At 34.5% G+C, this 19,770-nt stretch overlaps 1 protein-coding gene across 5 annotated transcripts in view; it reads left to right on the forward strand.

The window, feature by feature from the left end:
* The window catches only part of PUM2 (pumilio RNA binding family member 2), a 93,844-nt gene that overhangs the window by 64,032 nt on the left and 10,042 nt on the right, over positions 1-19,770 (forward strand). For 3 of the 5 annotated variants that reach the window (XM_058551737.1, XM_058551735.1, XM_058551738.1), the window contains exons 13-15: positions 2,453-2,689; positions 17,541-17,808; positions 18,912-19,041. In XM_058551737.1, coding sequence (XP_058407720.1) covers positions 2,453-2,689; positions 17,541-17,808; positions 18,912-19,041 — 635 coding nt within the window. The remainder of the gene's footprint in view (positions 1-2,452; positions 2,690-17,540; positions 17,809-18,911; positions 19,042-19,770) is intronic. The other 2 variants (XM_058551739.1, XM_058551740.1) reach the window with 1 other exon arrangement.

Genomic DNA, 19,770 nt, shown 5'->3' on the forward strand with positions numbered 1-19,770 from the left:
TCTGTTTCACCTTGCTTCAGAGGGCATTAGTCATTGCCACCCCTGAATGCCAGTAAATAGTCTGTCATCTCCTCCCTCCTCTTGGACATTTTGTGAGAGTTCATTCAAGTGCTACACATATGTACTCTTACAGCAAGTCTACCCATTGCCATTTCACATTTTGGCAATTCTCTACCTATATGAAATCTAAAATAGAGTATGGTTATGTGCACATATACACGCATAGTAACATATGTACATTCCCTTACCTATGTGATGAAATTATTACTGCTTACCAGTATTAAATACGCCAGTTTATAACACAGTAGGCTAGGAAGCTTAGCCATTGTGATATAGTAATGAAATCATCCTTTCTATGACCTATTATTTAAAAAGTGCTATTATAATAGCAAGTTCATAACTTAAAAAATTGATAAATATTAGTGAATGTCTGTCTAGCCTCTTAGATATTTTAGGTATACTTAATTTCATATATCATAGTCATACTGTTGCATATAATTTAGGCATATAGTAAAATTTAAGGAGCCAGCTTGTTTATGTTTAAAGCTATTTCTGAATTACTTTTAAATGCTTGGCTTGGCTTTTCCTTTTTGGAAGGAAGTAGTATTGCATGTGTTAAAACTATGGTTTCTTTGGTTATTTGCCAGGGGAATGATAGTGTTGCTGCTCTCATTAGAGAGCTGTTGTCTTTTTTCTTGTCAATTAAATTGTTTTCTGAAATAAATAGGAATTTAAAATGTAGCCATGTTTTAGAAAAATCACTTTGACAGTGTCCTTTTAAATTAGCATAGTTAATGTAGCATACATTGACAGTTTTGCCAAAACCCACTCAAGAAGAGCTGTTTATTACATTAGTGTTTATATTTGTTTTTGCTATTAAAATGCGTATAGTTACCTGGTATTTCCCTATTTTATGATATCTTGAAATATGAAATTTTCAATAAAACATGATCAGTCTTTCAGAATCCACACTAGCTGGTATAAAAGGTTGAATAGTGTTATAATATTTTGCCTAATACAGTAGGGTGAGCCTGGTATTTTTCCTGTAGGCAATTTTGAATTTGGCAAAACCAGTGTAATAAAGTTTCCTATCTGTATTATAAGCCTAACTTGGTCTACCCACCATGTGCTCTGCTTAATTTTTCTCTTTAATCTGTGCCCTTATGACCTACTTACAATTGACTTGCGGTCAGAAAACCAAGACCTAATAGAAACTTTACAGTTCTCTTGAAAAGAATTACCATATTGGTCCGAATATAGAGCTTGTGCTTAAAAAACTTGACAGTTTAAAAAAATGTAATATGGAATTCCCTTAGATATAAAAGGCATTCGGTTAAAACAAGGCCAGTGCTTAGAAATAGGAAAGAAGCATTCTTGCAAATATGGGCTCTACGTGAGACTTAAGAATTGGGAGGTTTGGACAGCCCTTTTAAACACTGGTCAGGAATTTGATTATCCAGGTATATGTTGGTTAACAACCAGATCTTGGGTTGCTCTTCTGAGCATGCATAGCTACATGGTAATGTGATTCTACCTCATGATTTTGTGGTGTACAAAAGGAAAAAAGAACTAGAAAGTTAACAGTTGAATTTCAGATTAAGTAAAAAGAATTTGGTATATGGTACAAAAAGGGATATGATATAAGATAATTGTATATTATCTAAGGGAAAAAAATGGCTGATCAGTCTTTGCTTAGTAAGGGGCTCGTGAGGCAGTAATATAGAATCTTAGAGAATGGAAGATCCTGAGGGTAAGTGAAAGCATGTCTTTGGTGTGATAACAGTAATGAAAGCTATTAATTTTCTGAAAGAAAGTTTGTATTTTTCGCATATATTGTTATTTAGTTGTTGAAGGGTAGGGAGAATGTGTAGTGTGAAAAGTACTGAGGAGTAAGCTGCCATCTGTATTTTACAACTGACCAATATTCGGGCCAATATGAACTTAAAGGACTATGGTTTGAATACAAGCTAGAAGCCAAATCAAATGTGGATGGTGAGGGAAATGTATTAATATTCTATTTATCAGTATAATCTTTTCTTGGCATTGAGTTGAAGTCTAAGAACCTTGTTGCAGAGATTAGGACACTACCAAAATTTAACCTTATTGGAATTTAATCTCTAGTATATCCTAAAGCAGACAATTTACAATTCCAGGGTTTATAAATCATACCAGGGTATTAAAGCACAGTAATCATATGTGTCAATGGTAAATATGTGTGAAATAATGAACATATGACTGCTCTGTTAAGTATTTGGTTACTTTATTGGGGTGCATTTATACCCTTTTATGATTAATAAGTTAGTATATATAGTTATCACAGTAATTATCTTCTCCCTAATGTTTCTAAAAATAATTATTGTGATCACTTCTGTTATTTCCCAGCAAGAGTTGGGGATAGATTTTATTCAGTTAACACTGTATGTAATTAGGGTTTTTTTTATTTCTTCTTCAGTTGGCAGTTCTGCAAGTAGTAGTGCCACAAGGAGAGAGTCTCTATCTACTAGCTCTGACTTGTACAAAAGATCTAGTAGCAGCCTAGCACCCATAGGGCAACCATTTTACAATAGTCTGGGATTTTCCTCCTCTCCAAGTCCAATAGGCATGCCTCTGCCAAGCCAAACTCCAGGACATTCACTTACGCCACCGCCATCACTTTCATCACATGGATCCTCATCCAGTTTGCATTTAGGTAAAAAAAAAAACCAAAACCCTTTTTATTTGTATGTATACATGTAAGTGTGTTTGTGTGTGTGTTTATAATATATGTAAAATATTTAATGTTGGATAAAACATGCCAGATTGCTTTTGCTTTTAGATATTAGCCTTTTGAAAAAGTTCTACTTTTGTGAAAATTCGAAGTGAGGGTCTAATGTACAGTAAGGTAAAGACCCCTTATTGTATCTTATGTTCCTTTTATGAAATACAGTGGTGTGTTTTTTTCTTGTCTGTGCTTTTGATTTGTGTGTGTTTTAGACCATTTGAAAAGTCAACTATGTATACATGATAGTGAAAGAGAAGTTTCACTATCAAAAATTTTTGCACACCAAAAGAAAAACATTAGCCATACAGTTATTGAACTTTAAATAATTTAGTACAATGGTTTTTGCTTTGGCCTCCGAATGCCTGGCCATTTTACCAAAGGGTTACATATGAATTTAGTGTGTTTGTGAGTTAGAGAATCTTACGGGTTTGGTCCATATACTTCTCTTACTTTTGAATATGTTGTTTAAGAAAAAATGTTTTAGGCTTGTTGTTGTACCTTTGAAGTTGGAGCATTTAGAACTTTTGTTTATATCTGTATATTAAAATTGCCCCCACCCCAAGATTATTGAAGTGGTGGTTACCTTTTTCCCTCTTCAGGAAGTATTTATCCATGTAGTTAATAGTATATTTTGAAGGGTTTTTGGATGTCAGAGGCTGTGTATAAATCCCTATCTCTCCAAAGAAAGTCATTAAAATTAGATTTTGGAATTTTGGAATCCTAATTACTTCATCTGAGGGATTCTTTTGCTGATTTTTATGTGCTTGGAAAGATTTAAATCAGCTTTGTGATTTCAAAAGTAATGTTGCAGATATATTACGTTAGTAATTATGTTTGACCCCCCCCCCAATCATAAGGATATAGCTATTTTTTCCTAAAGCTCATTAATACAGTATCCATGTCACAAAGGTATCTTTTGCATACCTTTTAGATTTATGTCATTGCAAAGTGGGCTAGATTTCTTTTTTAGCGATTGGTCCTTTGCCCCAAATTCTGGACCTTTGCTTTTTTGGGGATATTAAATATATACAACCAATTAATTTATTCAGGTGGGGCCCTAAGATCTGCTTTGCAGCACTATTTGTGTAAACTTAATGAGTTTTAGCCTAACACCTTCCTATCACCTTTTCTTCTTAGTCACAGGAGGTACTCAATTCCTGATTTCTATTATCTCTGTTCAGGCCCACTGCCACCACCCCCATATAAGACATGCCTTTGAAACTTTGAAATGGACACAAAAATTTGGAACATAACAAACCTAAGGACAGACCTTTCATAATAGTTTTGTGTTTTATTTGTTAAGGTTATATTTGTCATGTCCTGTCATTTTTTATAGGTAAGTTTCAGATCAGATTTCTGTCAGCTGTTACTGCTCATTGTTGTGCTCTAGAGCCTGTATAAATGGCATTAAATATTCTATATAGCTTTCTCAGAAACTGGATTATAAGTGACTTTTTAGATGTCTCTCTAATTAAACAGCAATCTAGATATTTTTCTTTAGACTGTGAGGAATCCAGCCATATAGATGCTTAGGGAAGGAATTCTAGTCAGTTATGAGAAATAATCATTTTGTACCCACAGTTAAACTCCTTAGTTTAGCTGCATCTTGAAACCTGATATTTTAATACACCTCTAATTGGGATTATTTGTAGATTATTTTCTTTTGTGACTCCCCCCTCCCCCCAATTTCCATTATGCTTTAGTTGTAGTGTGACTGGCCACATTGTTAACAAGGAATAGACCTTGCCAGGTTGAAAGTAATTCAGTAGATTTCATAAATTTTCTCTTTGCATAGTGTTCATGGAAATAATCTATCCTTTGCTTTCCTGTGATCGGATCACCATGCAAAACTTACATGCTCTCTGGTCTAAAAAATATTTTACATTGTATGTTCTTGAAGTAGATTTCTTCATGAATCAAGTTATCAAGGCTGCTGATTTATAAAATACCTATGGAAATTAACTTGCATATCCTTTTAAAAAAATAGTCTTACTCAGCTCATATATTAAGAATACATTATGAGGTAAAGATAAGTTCTCAGTTTCACTAGAATTGGTTGGAATTAGTTCTAGGTTGTTTTCTTGTGAAATTTTAAGACATCTAACCATTATAGTTATTGACAGGCCTTGATATCTATATTCTTAAAGTATTAAATTTACTAGTTAACTTTTTTTTTGTTTTTTTACCAACTCACCCTTTGCTCATGCTACTTTTTTGAGTCACAGAAAAAGCCTACTAGCAACATTGTGTGCTTCTGGCTTTCCAAAAAAGATGTTTCATTTTTTAAAATACTTGTCATTTGATCAACATAAGTATTTTTAGCTGGATGACTAGTAGTCATTTTGATTAAAAAACAAGTATTTCAGTTCATAGATTTTGACTCTTCATTTTTTGTGAACTAAAATATTTTTAAGAGTTTTAACCTTTTTTTAATGTATTGAAGCCAGAAACATGAAAAGATAATTTTATTCTTCCATTTTCTGGTATGAAATTCCTAAAGGATTGAGATTTTTTTAAAACAATTATAACGCCAATATCATTATCGTATCTTTTAAAATTAATAATTTTTCATTACTCTAATTTACCTAATTGACTTAGATGTCTTCTTACAGTTGTTTTATTTGAATCAGGGTCCAAATAAGGTCCATACATTGCATTTGTTCCATATGTCTTTTAATATGGAACCATTTCCCCTTCCTCTTTTTTTTTCCTTTCCATTTATTTGTTGAAGAAACTTTGTCCTCTTGAATTTCCCACATTTTTGACTTTGCTGATTGTTTCCCCATGATGATGTTTTAACATCTTTCTCTATTCTCTGTATTTCCTGTAAAATAGAATTAAATCTAGGGGCCTAGTCTGATTGTTTGTTGTTTGGTTTGTTATTTTTTCAAGATGTGGTTCTGTATTCTTTCTGTTGCACCATATCGGGAGAAACATGTCCGGTTGTCTCCATTGTGAGGTCGTCAGCCTGATCCACCCAATGACTTACAGCCTTTGATCATTGCCTAAATATTTCTTCAGAGGTTGCAAAATGGTGATACCCTAATTCTGTCATTCCTTCCGCCTTTATTAGCTGGAACTTTTCTACAAAAAAGAACTTACCCTCATCAATTGTAAGGTTACCCTGAAATATAGTTCATATAGGAGTCAGGATAATGCTTGATTTCTTTTCCTTTATTTTCTAACTTTGAGTTGATGCCCTAGCAACTTCTAAAGATGACTCATGTTTTTTATAAATCATCATTACCTGTAAATCGATGGATTTTAGGATAATTGATATGTTTAAGTCCATTGCAGTCTGAGAGACATCAATTTTATACCTTTTTTTGATCCTAAAATTTTACCCTCTCTGGCCATTTGGATCCCCTTCAGATTGGCTTGCATTTTAAAATTAAAATTGACTACAGCTTTTTAAAAGCAGCACTTAAATTACTGGAGGTCAGAGAAACAAGTGGAAAAGAACAAGGAAAGAGAAGAACTTTAAGATTAATGTTTTTTATCTTGAAATGCAAAGAACAGTGGCAAATTCTGGGCTTCAGGTTCAGTGTTGAAGATTAAATGAATTATTTTCTCATGTTATATTAATCTATAGAGGTGGGGGAAAAACCTACCTGCAGTTGTTTCTTTAGTCATTCTCTCTGATAGAAGTCAGCATCTTATTTCAAGGTACTTCACTCCCTGTGAGAGAACATTAAATGTTTCCAATTATTATTTTATTCTTCTACCTGGACCTAGCTAACTAATTCTTTCCTTGGTTCCTTTCTTCTTCCTCTTTTAGTAAACTTTTAAAATATGATAGTGATCTCTCATTTACTCTTATCTTTATGCTCATACTGATTAGATTGATGTGGAACTTCTTGGGTATAAAGCAGCATTCTGTATTTTTATTTAACTTAAGGCCTGACAAGTAAGCATGTTCATTTTTGAACTGGCTTTTTTTTTTCCTTAAGAAAAGGGTACTAAAAAGCATAATGCAAGCTTTGAACTCAGTGAAATTAGTTTATTGAAAGGTGGCTACCAGTTCTGAAGATTCAGTAATGTCATGTATTCAGTAATCAAATAGTGCTTTAGCTTGCTATGGATTAGAAAATTTTATAACCTGTCTTCTCTCTTAATCACAGAAAATTTTATATTAAATATAGGCAGGATAATACAAACTTTTTGGATCATTTTTCCTCAGTAGTAATTACATCTGTTAAAATTACAGACCCTTGGCACTTTTAGTCAGCTGCTTCTCTTAGAATGAAATGTTTAAGAATTAAAACAAGTATGGCCAAATTGGTTGTAAGGCTATGTGCAATTTTTCTGCGTTTCACGTATGGTCCTTAAAGCAGAAAACAATATAAATTGTTTTGAAACTTTCACTGAAAGTACTATTATCCTTTAAGTAGTAAGTTCCGTGTAACTGAATAGCATTTGATAGTTTTCTTTATAAAGCACCTTCATATTCATTATCTCATTTCATCCTAATTGTTAGCTAGACTGGTTGAGTGATATACCCATTAAAGATGAGAAAATTATAGGTCATATTAGCCCAAAAGACTTGCCCAAACCAGTAAATGACAGAACTGAGGCTAGAGCACGGTTCTGACTCCTGATACTATCCTGCTTTTTCTGTTATGCTGTTCTATAATGAACTGAACAATTTTTCAAAGTGTGTAATTAACAATATTCTAATAAGCCTGTCAGAAACTGTTTACCTCACAATGGCATAGCTTATGTTTTTTTTAAGTTGTATATAAGATTACTAGATTTCTAGATCCCTTTCTCAGTTTAGTTATTCTTGAGATTTATAGTAAAGCTCTTGCCTAGACGTTTTTAAAGTCCAAATATATTATCTATTCCATGAAATAAGAATGTGTTAATCATAAGGCAGACGACTCAGTGACTGGCTATAGAACAGCATATCCGGCTCTCAACAGAATGTTGTTTATAGGTTCTCATGGTGATGTAAATTAAAACACTGCTTCAACCCTTTGGTATGCCTAAAAGTCATTTATTAGTTGAGTATGAAATATGTGGTGAAGAAATTCTAAAATTATTATTGTGTGGAGGAATTTATTATTTTATGTTTTGTTTCTGTATACAAATTTATTAAGTTTAGTTCTAGTTTGGGGTCGTAATGATTAATTTTTGCCCTTATGTTTTATTCCTTATCCTTTAATAACACTATCTGTGATGTGGTGCTAATGACTGAGAATGTTTTCACCAGTTAATGCAGTTAAGATAATCTTAGATTTAGGACTAGAAAATACTTGATCTGATTCAGTGTTTCAGCATCAGAACTGCTTGGAGTGCTTGTGTAAAATATCTAGTATGAGGAGGTGAACAATTTGGAAATGTGTGGCAACAGTTTTTGTTTGTCACAATGATTGTAGGGATTCTGTTGACCCTAGATACCCAGCAGCCAGATGCTAAACTTGTCATAACAAAAAAAGGATTATCCCACTGAAATTTCCAGTAGCACCCACATGGAGAGAGACACCTTGGAAAGAAAGAATTCATAATTTACATATGACTTTACTGCAGTTCACACTTCTTTTTAACTCCTAATATCTGGATCCCTGTATGTTCATATGAGCCTTTCACCTTGTCCCCCATCATCTCCCTAAGGCATTTTTTTCTTCTTAACTTTTTTCCTTCGTTTGACCTGAACTCTACTTGCCATTGCATTTTTTTAATTTTTGCAAAAAAGTTTATAGGATCAGACAGAAAATAGAACAGTCTGATCTCTTTTTGTATATGTTTTTAAATACCTTTTTCACTTGATAGGTATTTTGCAAATTGAAGCTTTTTCCTTTTTTTTTAATTTTGCCGACTGTAATTCTGTATGTCATTATTTACTGTCATTTTATTTTCCTTTTTATTCATTGGCCCTATCTTTCCTTCACATTGGCATTTCAGCTCCTCAGTTGTTTCTCTACTTTTTCCTTCTTACTCAGATAGCAAATAATTCTTTGTATGCCTTAAAAATTCTTTTAATCTACCAAGAACTCACCTAGAATTTACATCGTTGCACTGTTTATACACTAAATAATGTACATTGAGTAAACACTGGATAAAAAAATAGTTCTTAAAATGCAGGCAAATGTGCTTCATGAGAGATCTACAGCATTAACCAAATAACCTTTAAAAATGAAAGCAGCATGTGTCTCATGGGGTGACATTGAAAATTGACTTGTATCTTATATGTTGAGAGTATTTTCATGTGAGACTGTTTCTTTATAGTGTACCCAGGAATAAGTCCAATGGAAGAAGGGCAGGATCTTTATACTATAAGGTATAAAACTCTGACAGAAGTTAAAGACAACAAATAAATGGGAAGACATACCGTGTTTGTGGGTAGACACTTATAAAGATACCAACTTCTAGCTGATGTATAGATTTAGCACAATCTCAATAAGAATTTTTCAGGCTTTTTAAAGAAATTGACAAGCTGATTTAAATAATGGAAATGGGAAAACAGCCAGGAATAGTCAAGACAATCTTGAAAAACAAAGTTAAAGAATTTCATAACTTTGCCAGATATCAAAACTTATTATAAAGTTACGGTAACTAAAATCGTGGTATTGGCACAAGGGTAGATAAATAGACCAGTGGAATAGAATAGTGGACCCACTACTCATTAGTTACCTGATTAGCGGCCAAGATGCTGCTCCATTGTATTTGGGAAGGATTGTCTTTTCACCAAGTTGTACCGGAGTAATTGAATATCCAAATGGGGAGAAATGAGCTTTGACTCCTCTTTCACACTACGCACGCGCACGCGCACACACACACACGTCATTTTCAAAGAAATTAAGTAACTTGCTTATAGTCATGAAGTTAGTAAGGAACAAAAATTTTGAGCCCAGGTTTATCTGGCTCATTCCATGATGTCACATTGCTTCTCAAAGAATGCTTTTATTTCTGTCTAACATCTATCTGAATAAATGAAGGATCTTTTCCTGTTCCCTAAGTTTACAGTATTTGTGAACTTGTTATAAAAGTGTGGTAAAATATAATTTTTAGCCTATTGCGAGTTAGTGGGAAAAGTGAGTTTTTGAATTTCAACATATTGGCCTCTTTATGGGTTTTCACCTGGTGTAACATTGACCTTTAATCCAAATTAAATACTTTTTACCTAAAAGGTCTCTTAAAATATTTTATTACTAATTTTTAAATTAAAGCTGGTCAGATAAGGATCTTCTTTAATGTGATATTCTTAAAATATTTTAAATAGAAGAGTAATAAGCTCAATTTATACTGAGACTAGTCCCTATTTTATGTTTATCTTTTGTAATATAGTTTTATTGGCCTCCATTTTAGAATTTTTGTATCTGATCAGAATTTTTACTTACTAATTCATTCAGCCAATATTGAATTACCTAAATGCCAGACTATCTGGCATGGATTGGAGATACAATGTTGAAGGAAAAAAACACCATCCCTACCCACCATCATCAAGTTTGTGGTTTTGTGGTGAATATAGACAAGTAAACCAGCGGTTACAATTAATGATTGTAATGCTTATTGACTTGACATAATGATTCTCTCCATGAGAATTATCATCTTTTCTTCATGATTTTTTTTGGACCAAATTTACCGCAGATTGGGTTATATTAGAGTTGCTTCTAGGTTTATTTTCCCTACCAGATTAGAAGCAAGAAAGCCCAGACCCTTCTTCACAGCTTGAAGAGTATTCAGATCCCAACAGATGATTGGGTAATTGAATTTGAGTGGTTTTGTTTCTTTGTGTTTTATTGATGAATCTGTTCTTGGCCACTGGCTACTTTCTTGGTTAAAAAATTATTTTACTTCCTACATAGATTTCTACATTAAAGCATTATTTGGGTGCTCTTGATCAGTGTGTTAGGATCATACTCTTTAGAATACTGCACTTTGAAAAGTTTTATGGCAGTCAGTTGTGGAGTTTTTATTTTTGCATGTGTGTGTTTTGTGTTTTTTGGTTTTGGGGTGGGTTGTTTTTAGGTTTTTCTGGGTTAAATGCTTCTTTCACAGTGCCTTCCCAGATCAGCCCTCTTCCTACCACCATAATAACCCCATAAAAACTCAGTCTAATTATTAGCTATGCATCCTTGAATAAGGTATTTAGATTCTCTAAGCCTATTGTGTCACAAGTAAAATAGAGATAATATCTGTGTCTCCTAGGGTTGTTAAGAGGCTAGCATATGTATTAGTTTTCTAGGGCTGCTGTAACAAATTACTGCAACTGGGTGGCTTAAAACAACAAATTTCTTGTCTCACTGTTCTGAAGACTAGAAGTCAAATCAAGGTATCAGCAGGGCCATGCTCCCTTTGAAGGCTATAGAGGACAGTCCTTCCTTGCCTCTTCCTAGCTTCTTGTGGTTGTTGACAGTCCTTGGCATTCCTTGGCTAGTAGACACATCACTCTGATCTCTGCTTTCATTATTACACGGCATTCTCCCTGTGTCTCTGTCCTATTTTCTTCCTCTTATAAGGACACCAATCATTGGATGAGAGCCCAACCTAATCCTGCATGACCTCATTTTCACTTGATCACATCTGCAAAGACCCTATTTCCAAATAAAGTCAAATTCACGGGTACCAGGAGTTAAGACTTGGACATCTCTTTGGGGAGACACAATCCAATTTAGTACAGTCTGCCCTCTGATCCCTGAAAATTCATGTTTGGCCCACATGCAAAATACATTCGTCCCATCCCAGCATCCCCAAGAGTCTTAACCCATTGTAGCATGAACATGAAGTCCAAAAATCTCATCTAAATATCAACTCAGAGAAGTCCCAAATTTCATCTTCTAAATCAGATGAGAATCTGGATATGGTTCATCCTGGGGCAAAATTCCTCCCCATCTGTGTACCTATGAAACCTAGAACACAAGTTATCTGCTTCCAAAATACAGTAGTGGGACGGGCATAGAATAGACCTTACCTTTCCAAAAGGGAGAAATTGGAAGGAATAAAGGGATTACCAGTCCCAAGCAAGTCTGAAACCCCGTAGGGTAAATTTCATTTGGTTTCAAGGCCTGAAAATAATCATCTGTGGCTAGTTTCTCTGTCCTCTGGATCTGCTGGGGCAGTAACCCCACCACTCTGGCCTCTGCATCTCCAGCTCTGCCCTCGGAGTCAGTCTTCTTCATTTCGTCCCTTCTCTGTCCCTTTCAGTCCAGTCTGGCAGTGTCTACTGATAAAAATTTTCAAAAACATTGTCAGTGTTCCATTAATGTCAGAGGGCTGTCGAGCCACACCCGTTGGCTCTGTTTCCTCTGCACTCTTTCTAGACAAGCTAAGACATTTACAAATCATCAAGGGCTGGTTTTTTTTGCTTAACAGTTGCTTCTTCAAATTATATTATTTCTCTCTTATTTTACCATAAGCAACTAGGAGAAACCAGGCCACACCTTCAACACTCTGCTTGGAAACCTCCTCAGCTAAATACCTAAGTTCATCCTACAAGTTCTCCTTTCCTCCCAACATAACACATTTCAGCTGAGTTTTCTGCCACTTTGGAACGAGGATTGTCTTTCCTCCAGTTTCCAATAACACCTTCCTCATGTCCTTCTGAGACCTCACTTGGAGCATCTTTAGCATTTGTATTTCTAACATTGTTCATGACGATGTTTGTATTCTCTAAGACAGTAGAAGCTTTCTTTATTGTGCTCCTCACATGCATCTGAGCCCTCACCGAAATTGACTTTAATATCTGTGTTTCTACAAATATCTCTTCAAGGCAATCTAGGCTTTTTCTGGTATGTACCTTGAAATTCTTCCAACCTTTACCTATTACCCAATTCCAGAGTCACTTCCACATTTTTTGGTGTTTGTTATAGTAACACCTCACTCTCCGTACCAAAATCTGTATTAGTTTCCTCAGGCTGCTCTGGCAAATTACCACAACTGAGTGGCTTAAAACAAGGCAGACTTTTAAGGGGACACAGTTCAACACAGTATAGCATTTTATGCAAAGTTTACTGTCTGTGCCCAATAAAGAATGCTCAATAAATGGTAGCTGCCTTTTTAAAAGCAGTTATTGTGTACGGGAGGATGACAAGGCCATATTAATGTGCAGATAGTAGGTTGAGTTAGGCTCACAGATACTTTGCCTTTTTGTTCCTCAAAGTGATACATGCCATAGACCCTCAGGGTCTAGCAAATAGTATTAACTATGAATATTAAGTCATTAAATGGACTTTCTAAAGTAGGTAAAGAAACTGATTATGTTGAACACATAAAACCTATTTAAAATGAAATGCTAAAACTCGGGACAAAGATCTGACCAGTGTTGTCCTTTGAAAAAATTACAGCTTTTACTATTAGAAATGTGTTAAACCAATATCCCAAAATTATTTATGTGCGTATTGAGAAGCACTGCTTTGAAGTCTTTTTTCCCACTGAAGTCTAGCAACATGCTGTTATGGTCTACTCTGAATGTTCCATACACTTCTTTTGGAAAGTGAACAGAGAAAAAATACTGAACTAAAAGTACTAAGTGGACCTGTTTATGGATTAGAACTAACTAAATTTAATGCTATAAAATAAAGTAGACTGTCCTCATTTTAGATTTTTTTCCGGCTACCCATTCTGTATCATTTATTCTTTGCCTACTCCAATTAACCAGTCATCTTTCATTATCACTTTACCATTTCTTGAGCTTTCCAGAGGAGTGGACTCTGCCTAGTAACTCGTATATAGTTGTACTCTTTTCAGGACCCCAAATCTACTTGGATTACCATTCTTATTTGAAATTAGTAGTTGACAAGCTGCTATAAAATGAAACCTTAAATTATCTTGATTCTAATTCATTAGCCTCCAAGCTCTTCTATCAGAATAACCTTCAGGTGCATTTTTTTTTTGGGGGGGGTGAGGAACATTAGCCTTGAGCTAACATCCGTTGCCAATCCTCCTCTTTTTGCTGAGGAAGATTGGCCTTGGACTAACATCCGTGCCCATCCTCCGGTTGCCTGCCACAGCATGGCTTGATTAGCGGTGCCTAGGTCCTGGCCCGGGATCTGAACCTGTGAACCCTGAGCCGCCCAAGTGGAGCACACAAACTTAACCACTACACCACCGGGCCAGCCCCGGGAATCTGTATTTTTAAAAGAATACACAGGTCTGATAGACAGGTTGAGGAGCTGCCGTTCCAAATCCCAGGGAGGTGGAAAATAATGAAAAGTAAAGACAAGTTAGGGTTATTTATTTTGTAGTTGTTTCAGTTGTTACATTGTTTTTCTCCCCTGTGTTTTTCCCAGTATTTTAAAATCTTTTTGATTTCTGATATTTAATAGGAAAGGATTCTAAGCAGACTTCTCAAGAAAATTAATGAAAATGTATGAAGTCATATTTTCTACTAGTATAGTTGTAGGGTGTTTGCCTTCATTCAGTTGTCATGAATGAACATGCAAGATACCTATGTGAATAACATAGAAGGGGCAGCACACTATTGTGTGATAAGCTCTGGCCTAAGAGTCCTGGCTAACTAGCTGCATCACTTTTGGACCATAGTGACTTCATCTGTGAAATCATAGTACAGATCTCCATGCCCCGTACACTTATTCCAATAGTGATTAAGAAGTGGTAAATGATGGGACAGGGTGGAGGGTGTCAGTGAGGAAATGAAGGGACTGTTATCCCTTTAACATATTTGATGCAGAGCACCTCTGCTTTTAGACACCCAGTCAGCCGTGGTATGGATATAGATGACTTGTTTGTTTGTATATTTGTTTTTAACTAATTTTGGAACAATTTCAGACTTATAGGAAAGTTGTAACACTAATACAAAAACAATTTCTAGCATATCCCTTCACTCAGGTTCTCCAAATGTTATTTTACCACCTTTGCTTTATCATTCTTTTCCTCTCCCCCCCTCTCCCCCCCTCTCCCCCCCTCTCTCCCCCTCTCTCCCCCTCTCTCCTCCTCTCTCCCCCTCTCTCCCCCTCTCTCTCCCTCTCTGCATCTCCCTCTCCCCTCACACCCAGTTTTTTTTCCTGATACCTCTGAAAGGAAATTGCAGACTTAATGTCCCTCACTCGTAAATATATCACTGTATGTTTCCTGAAAATAAGGACATTCTCTTATATATAACACTATTATCAAAGTTAGGAAATTAACAGTGATATAATACTACTATCAAATCAGCCGAAAAAGTTTATCCAAACTTTGCCAGTTGCCTCACAGATGTCCTTTAAAAGCAAGAAAGGGGGAGGGGAAGGAGGAAAAGAGGCAGGGAAATTGGGAAGGAGTTTGATTGATTTGGGGGCTCACATGTGACATTCATTTGTCATGGCTCTTTACTCTTCTTTAATCTTGAACTATTTCTCAGTCTTTTATGACTTCAACATTTTTGAAGGGTATATAGGCCAGTTGTTTTGTAGAATGTCCCTCAATCCCAAAACAGGTTTTAGATGACATTCTTTCAGTGTTTAGACAACCAAATTTAAAATGTTTAATGTATATTATACATTGGATTTTAAATGCTTATTTGATTAATTTGTAAAGAAAGGAATGTATCCTGCCCTGAGTGAAATTTTTTCAATTTAATAAATGAAAATAATAGTCTTCTAGAACTGAAATTCCAAGATTTTTTAAACTCAGAGCAATTTAGCATTATTAGACATTTTGAGTTGTCAAAGAGTGTATCAGGAGTTTGGTTTTAGGAGCTGATAGAATGTAATCAAAGGGTATCTAGACATGGGAGAAATTCCTGTTGGATATTGATAGGACTACTTGGAACATACCAAATAAAATTGGCGTAGTCATTTCCTGGGGCAAGTATGTATTTTGAATTTGGTGTTGAAAAAAGAGGTAGGATTAGGCCTTATGTTTGAGGTAATGATAAGCAGTGATACAGAGATAGTCAAGAATAAGAGGGCGAGAAGTGAACAATTAGGGTACTACTAGGAAATTTGTGTGAGAAATAGATTTAGAATAATGACTTGAAAACTAGGCTGAAGAATTTAGAGGAGGTACTCCAGCAGGATGCTGTAGGTTTTTAGCATAAAGTGACATCATCAAAGTGGCCTTTGAACAGGAAAATATAGTTGTTTGTAAAAATAGATTGGAATGATAAGCAGAACATCCCTGCCCTACAAAAAGGTTAAAAGAATCGTTAGACTCGAATTGGCTAGTGGTTAGTTATTGTTGTGAACAGTTGATGGAACTATAGAAATAGAAATAATAATGGGGGACTAGAGGGTTAATAGTAGTGAGGAAATTGAGGTAGTATTAAAACACTGAATTCGTTCACTTTTTAGATTTTTCATACATGAGAACGTTGAGATAGTTATGTAGAACTGGAATGAACATGAGAATGTAATGTTAGTGATTTTGGTGTATAAAATGGCTTGTTAAATTACATACTTTTAGGCAAGATATTACAGAACTGGACCTTAGGCAGTTGATGTTACATAAAATATTCATGAATATTTATTGTGCACCTACTGTCTGTCGGGCATTGTTTTAGGCACTAGGTATCTATCTAGCCTGTAGGTAAGTTTTATGGCATTTACCTTGGAAAAGGGGCTGAGGATTCAAATAAATGATAATATGTATACTATACTGCATGATGGAAAATTCAATGAAGAAAAATAAAGTTAGTGCAGTGGGAACTGAAAGTAAAAGAGGAATTGTCTAACGCAATTCACTCTCCAGGATTATAACTCTTTTACTGTCCTTGTCACTGTACCTCTTTTTGGCCTTTAATGCCTGTCTATAACTTTGCACTGACAGTGTGTCCTTGACATCATCTGTACCCTGTGGCCTGGATTGTATATATAGTACTACTCAACGCAGAGGTGGTATATAATAGCATAAAGCTGATGGTGGATTTTGTTTATCTGAACTACTAAATCTGCATTTTACGATTTTTCTATACATTTTTCTTTTTTAAAAGGACACTGTCAAGTACTTCTAAACGGTTATTTGTAATAAGAACAATTTCCTGCTTGTATTTATTTTTGTTTCTATTGATTGCCCTTTAATTTTCTTGTTTGTAATGAGATATAAGTTAAAGAGGCTTTTTATTCATTTGTCTTAAATGGTCAATATTAAAGCTCTAAGAATAATAAATGCTGTTTATTAGTACCATTTTTTGTCTGTAAAATAATAGTATTTTGTGGAGAAATTTTTTTAAATAAAAATTTTAAATATTTTAATATAGCGTATAATTTGGGTTTATTGTCTAATATTGTGAGTTTTTTTAACTTCAAAAATTAATTAGTGAGTTAACTAAGAAATAGTTTTTCTTTACATAGACGTTTATACAACTTAATGCATTTTTTGTATATTCCAAAAAAGTACAGATTTAGCCCTTGGTGTTCCATTAACATTGCAAGTAAATTTCAATCAAACTATTTCAGTGGCTTGAAATCTGAGTTTGCTAGCTATTTGTACCTTGCTTGTTAATGTAACTTAAAATTTTGTTGGTGGTTTCAGTATTCTGGTGTTGGTAGTATATATGACATTAGTTGTTATAATTATGTTTTAAACTAAGCTTCCAAGAACAAATACAAGTTTTGTGTATGACATTATATGTTATAATTATGTTTTAACCTAAACTGCCAAGAACAAATACAGGTTTATTTTTATCATGTTTTCTAGTCTCCTTTTTTCCCCATATCCTATAGCCACACACGTTAAGTAAATGTCTGAGATTTTCCCTCCAATTTTAATTTCCTGTTAAAATATATAGGAATTAGTGGGGTGAATATTTCTTTATTGACTGAATTTTTAGTTTAAGTAACTTTTATTTGAGGAATGACTTGGTCAAAGATACTTGCTGACCACAGCTGCTTTGTTGTAGGAGGACTGACAAATGGTAGTGGTCGATATATCTCTGCAGCACCTGGAGCGGAAGCAAAATATCGAAGTGCTTCAAGCACTTCCAGTCTGTTTAGCTCCAGCAGCCAGCTCTTTCCTCCTTCTCGGCTTCGGTATAATAGGTCTGATATTATGCCTTCTGGCCGAAGTAGATTATTGGAAGATTTCAGAAACAACCGCTTCCCAAACCTTCAGCTTAGAGACTTGATTGGACACATAGTTGAGTTTTCTCAAGACCAGCATGGTTCTAGGTAGGTGATTTTGATTTATGATGCTCTCCACTGCATTTTTGCTTTGAAAATTGCTACCTTATAACAGCCTAAATTTTTCTTGACTAGAATTATTTAATCTGCATAAAAATTGGAAGCTTTTCAAAAATACCCAATATGGATTATATTTTTTCTTTAATTACATTGACTCTGAATACATTTAACTTCTTTCAATTTCCCTTTGAAAATAATGCTCTGAATTACGTTTGTGAACTTGTGTCCCTGTTTCATACTTTGTCTGAAAAAAAAATCAAAAAACAAAGTTAAGTGTTTTTGTGTTTCTTTATAGATTTATATTTGATCTGACTTGGCTTAAATTGACACAGTGCACTTTTTTTTTTTTTTTGAAACTTTTCACTTTTGTTATAGGGGAATTTGGTGCCTTTGCATATTAAACATAATGTACTGTAATGCTTGAGGTACATGTGAATTAGTGTTCTCAAGATAGAGCATAGAAAGGAAAAGGGTAGTAGAATTCTAACACATTTACTAGGTTTGAGATGTTTTCTCTTTTTATAGTTTTATTTTAAGGTAAACCTGAAATTTTTAAAAATTATTTGATTAGGTTGCATACAAATTTTATCCCCCTATAGTTGAAAATTCAGTAGCAAATGAACCTTAGATCACTCACAATGGCTAGCTTAGTTAGGAATTCAGTTGTGTTTGATGAATTTTATTTCTAAGGGTTTCTCTTATGTTCTAAAAATAGATATTTAATAGTATTGTATATTATGAAAAATACATGAATAACCAGTAAAATCCTTGTAATTTTCTTTTTCATTCGTTATAATGCAACCAGAGCTAACTTAAAAAGGATTAAACATCTTTATTCCAAATTTTTTTGCCAGTCTAACTAGAAGTTATTTTAAATTAAGATGTTATAAAGAAATGCTTTATAACTTTTGTCCTTTTTGCTTTAAATTGGCTGTCCACTCTATAAAATGTGTTAGTACTATTTCTGGAAATAATTTTATTTGTGTGTATGCATGTGGGGGTGAGGGTGTGTAACACTCAAGTCAGATACAGATTTTGTAGGAGCCTGTTTCCAATGTACTGTCGTGGCATTGAAAATTTTTTCCATATAGATTCATACAGCAAAAGCTAGAGAGAGCTACTCCAGCTGAGCGACAAATGGTATTTAATGAAATTCTACAAGCAGCCTATCAGTTAATGACAGATGTTTTTGGCAACTATGTTATACAGAAGTTTTTTGAGGTAAGCACACGTATGTGTTTGTATATCCATCCAACTGTGTGCTTAATGCTTAGAAAAGCTCTGAAAGTTGGGTAAGAGTCGTTTTCCTATAAATATGTGAGCTTGGAGGACAATATTTGCAAATCATATATCTGATAAAGATTTTATATACAGAATATATTAAAGAACTTCTAAAACTCAGCAATAAAAAGACAACCCAATTAAAAAATGGACAAAGGACTTGAATAGACATTTCTCCATAGAAGATATACAGATGGCCAATAAGCACATGAAAAGAAGCTCAAGGTCCTTAGCTATTGAGGAAATGCAAATCAAAACCACAATGAGATTCCACTTTACATCTACTAGGATGGTTGTAATGAAAAAAAATGGAAAACAACAAATGTTGGTGGAGATGTGGAGAAATTGGAACCCTCATACATTGTTAATGGGAATGTAAAATGGTGCAGCCGCTGTGGAAAACAGTTTGGCAGTTCCTTAAAAACCTAAACATAAAATTACCATAGAACCCAGCAATTCCACTCCCAGGTATATACCCAAAAAAAGTTGAAAACGGACTCAAACAAGAGTGTTCATTTCAGCATTACTCACAATAGCCAAAAGATGGAAACAACCCAAATGCAAAACAGATGAATGGATTAAACAAAATGTGGTATATGCATACAATAGAATATTATTCAGCCATAAGAAGGAATGAAGTTCTGATACGTGCTACAACATGGATGAAAC

This window comes from Diceros bicornis, chromosome 12 (genome assembly GCF_020826845.1).
Source record: "Diceros bicornis minor isolate mBicDic1 chromosome 12, mDicBic1.mat.cur, whole genome shotgun sequence".
NCBI classification, from domain to species: Eukaryota; Metazoa; Chordata; class Mammalia; order Perissodactyla; family Rhinocerotidae; genus Diceros; species Diceros bicornis.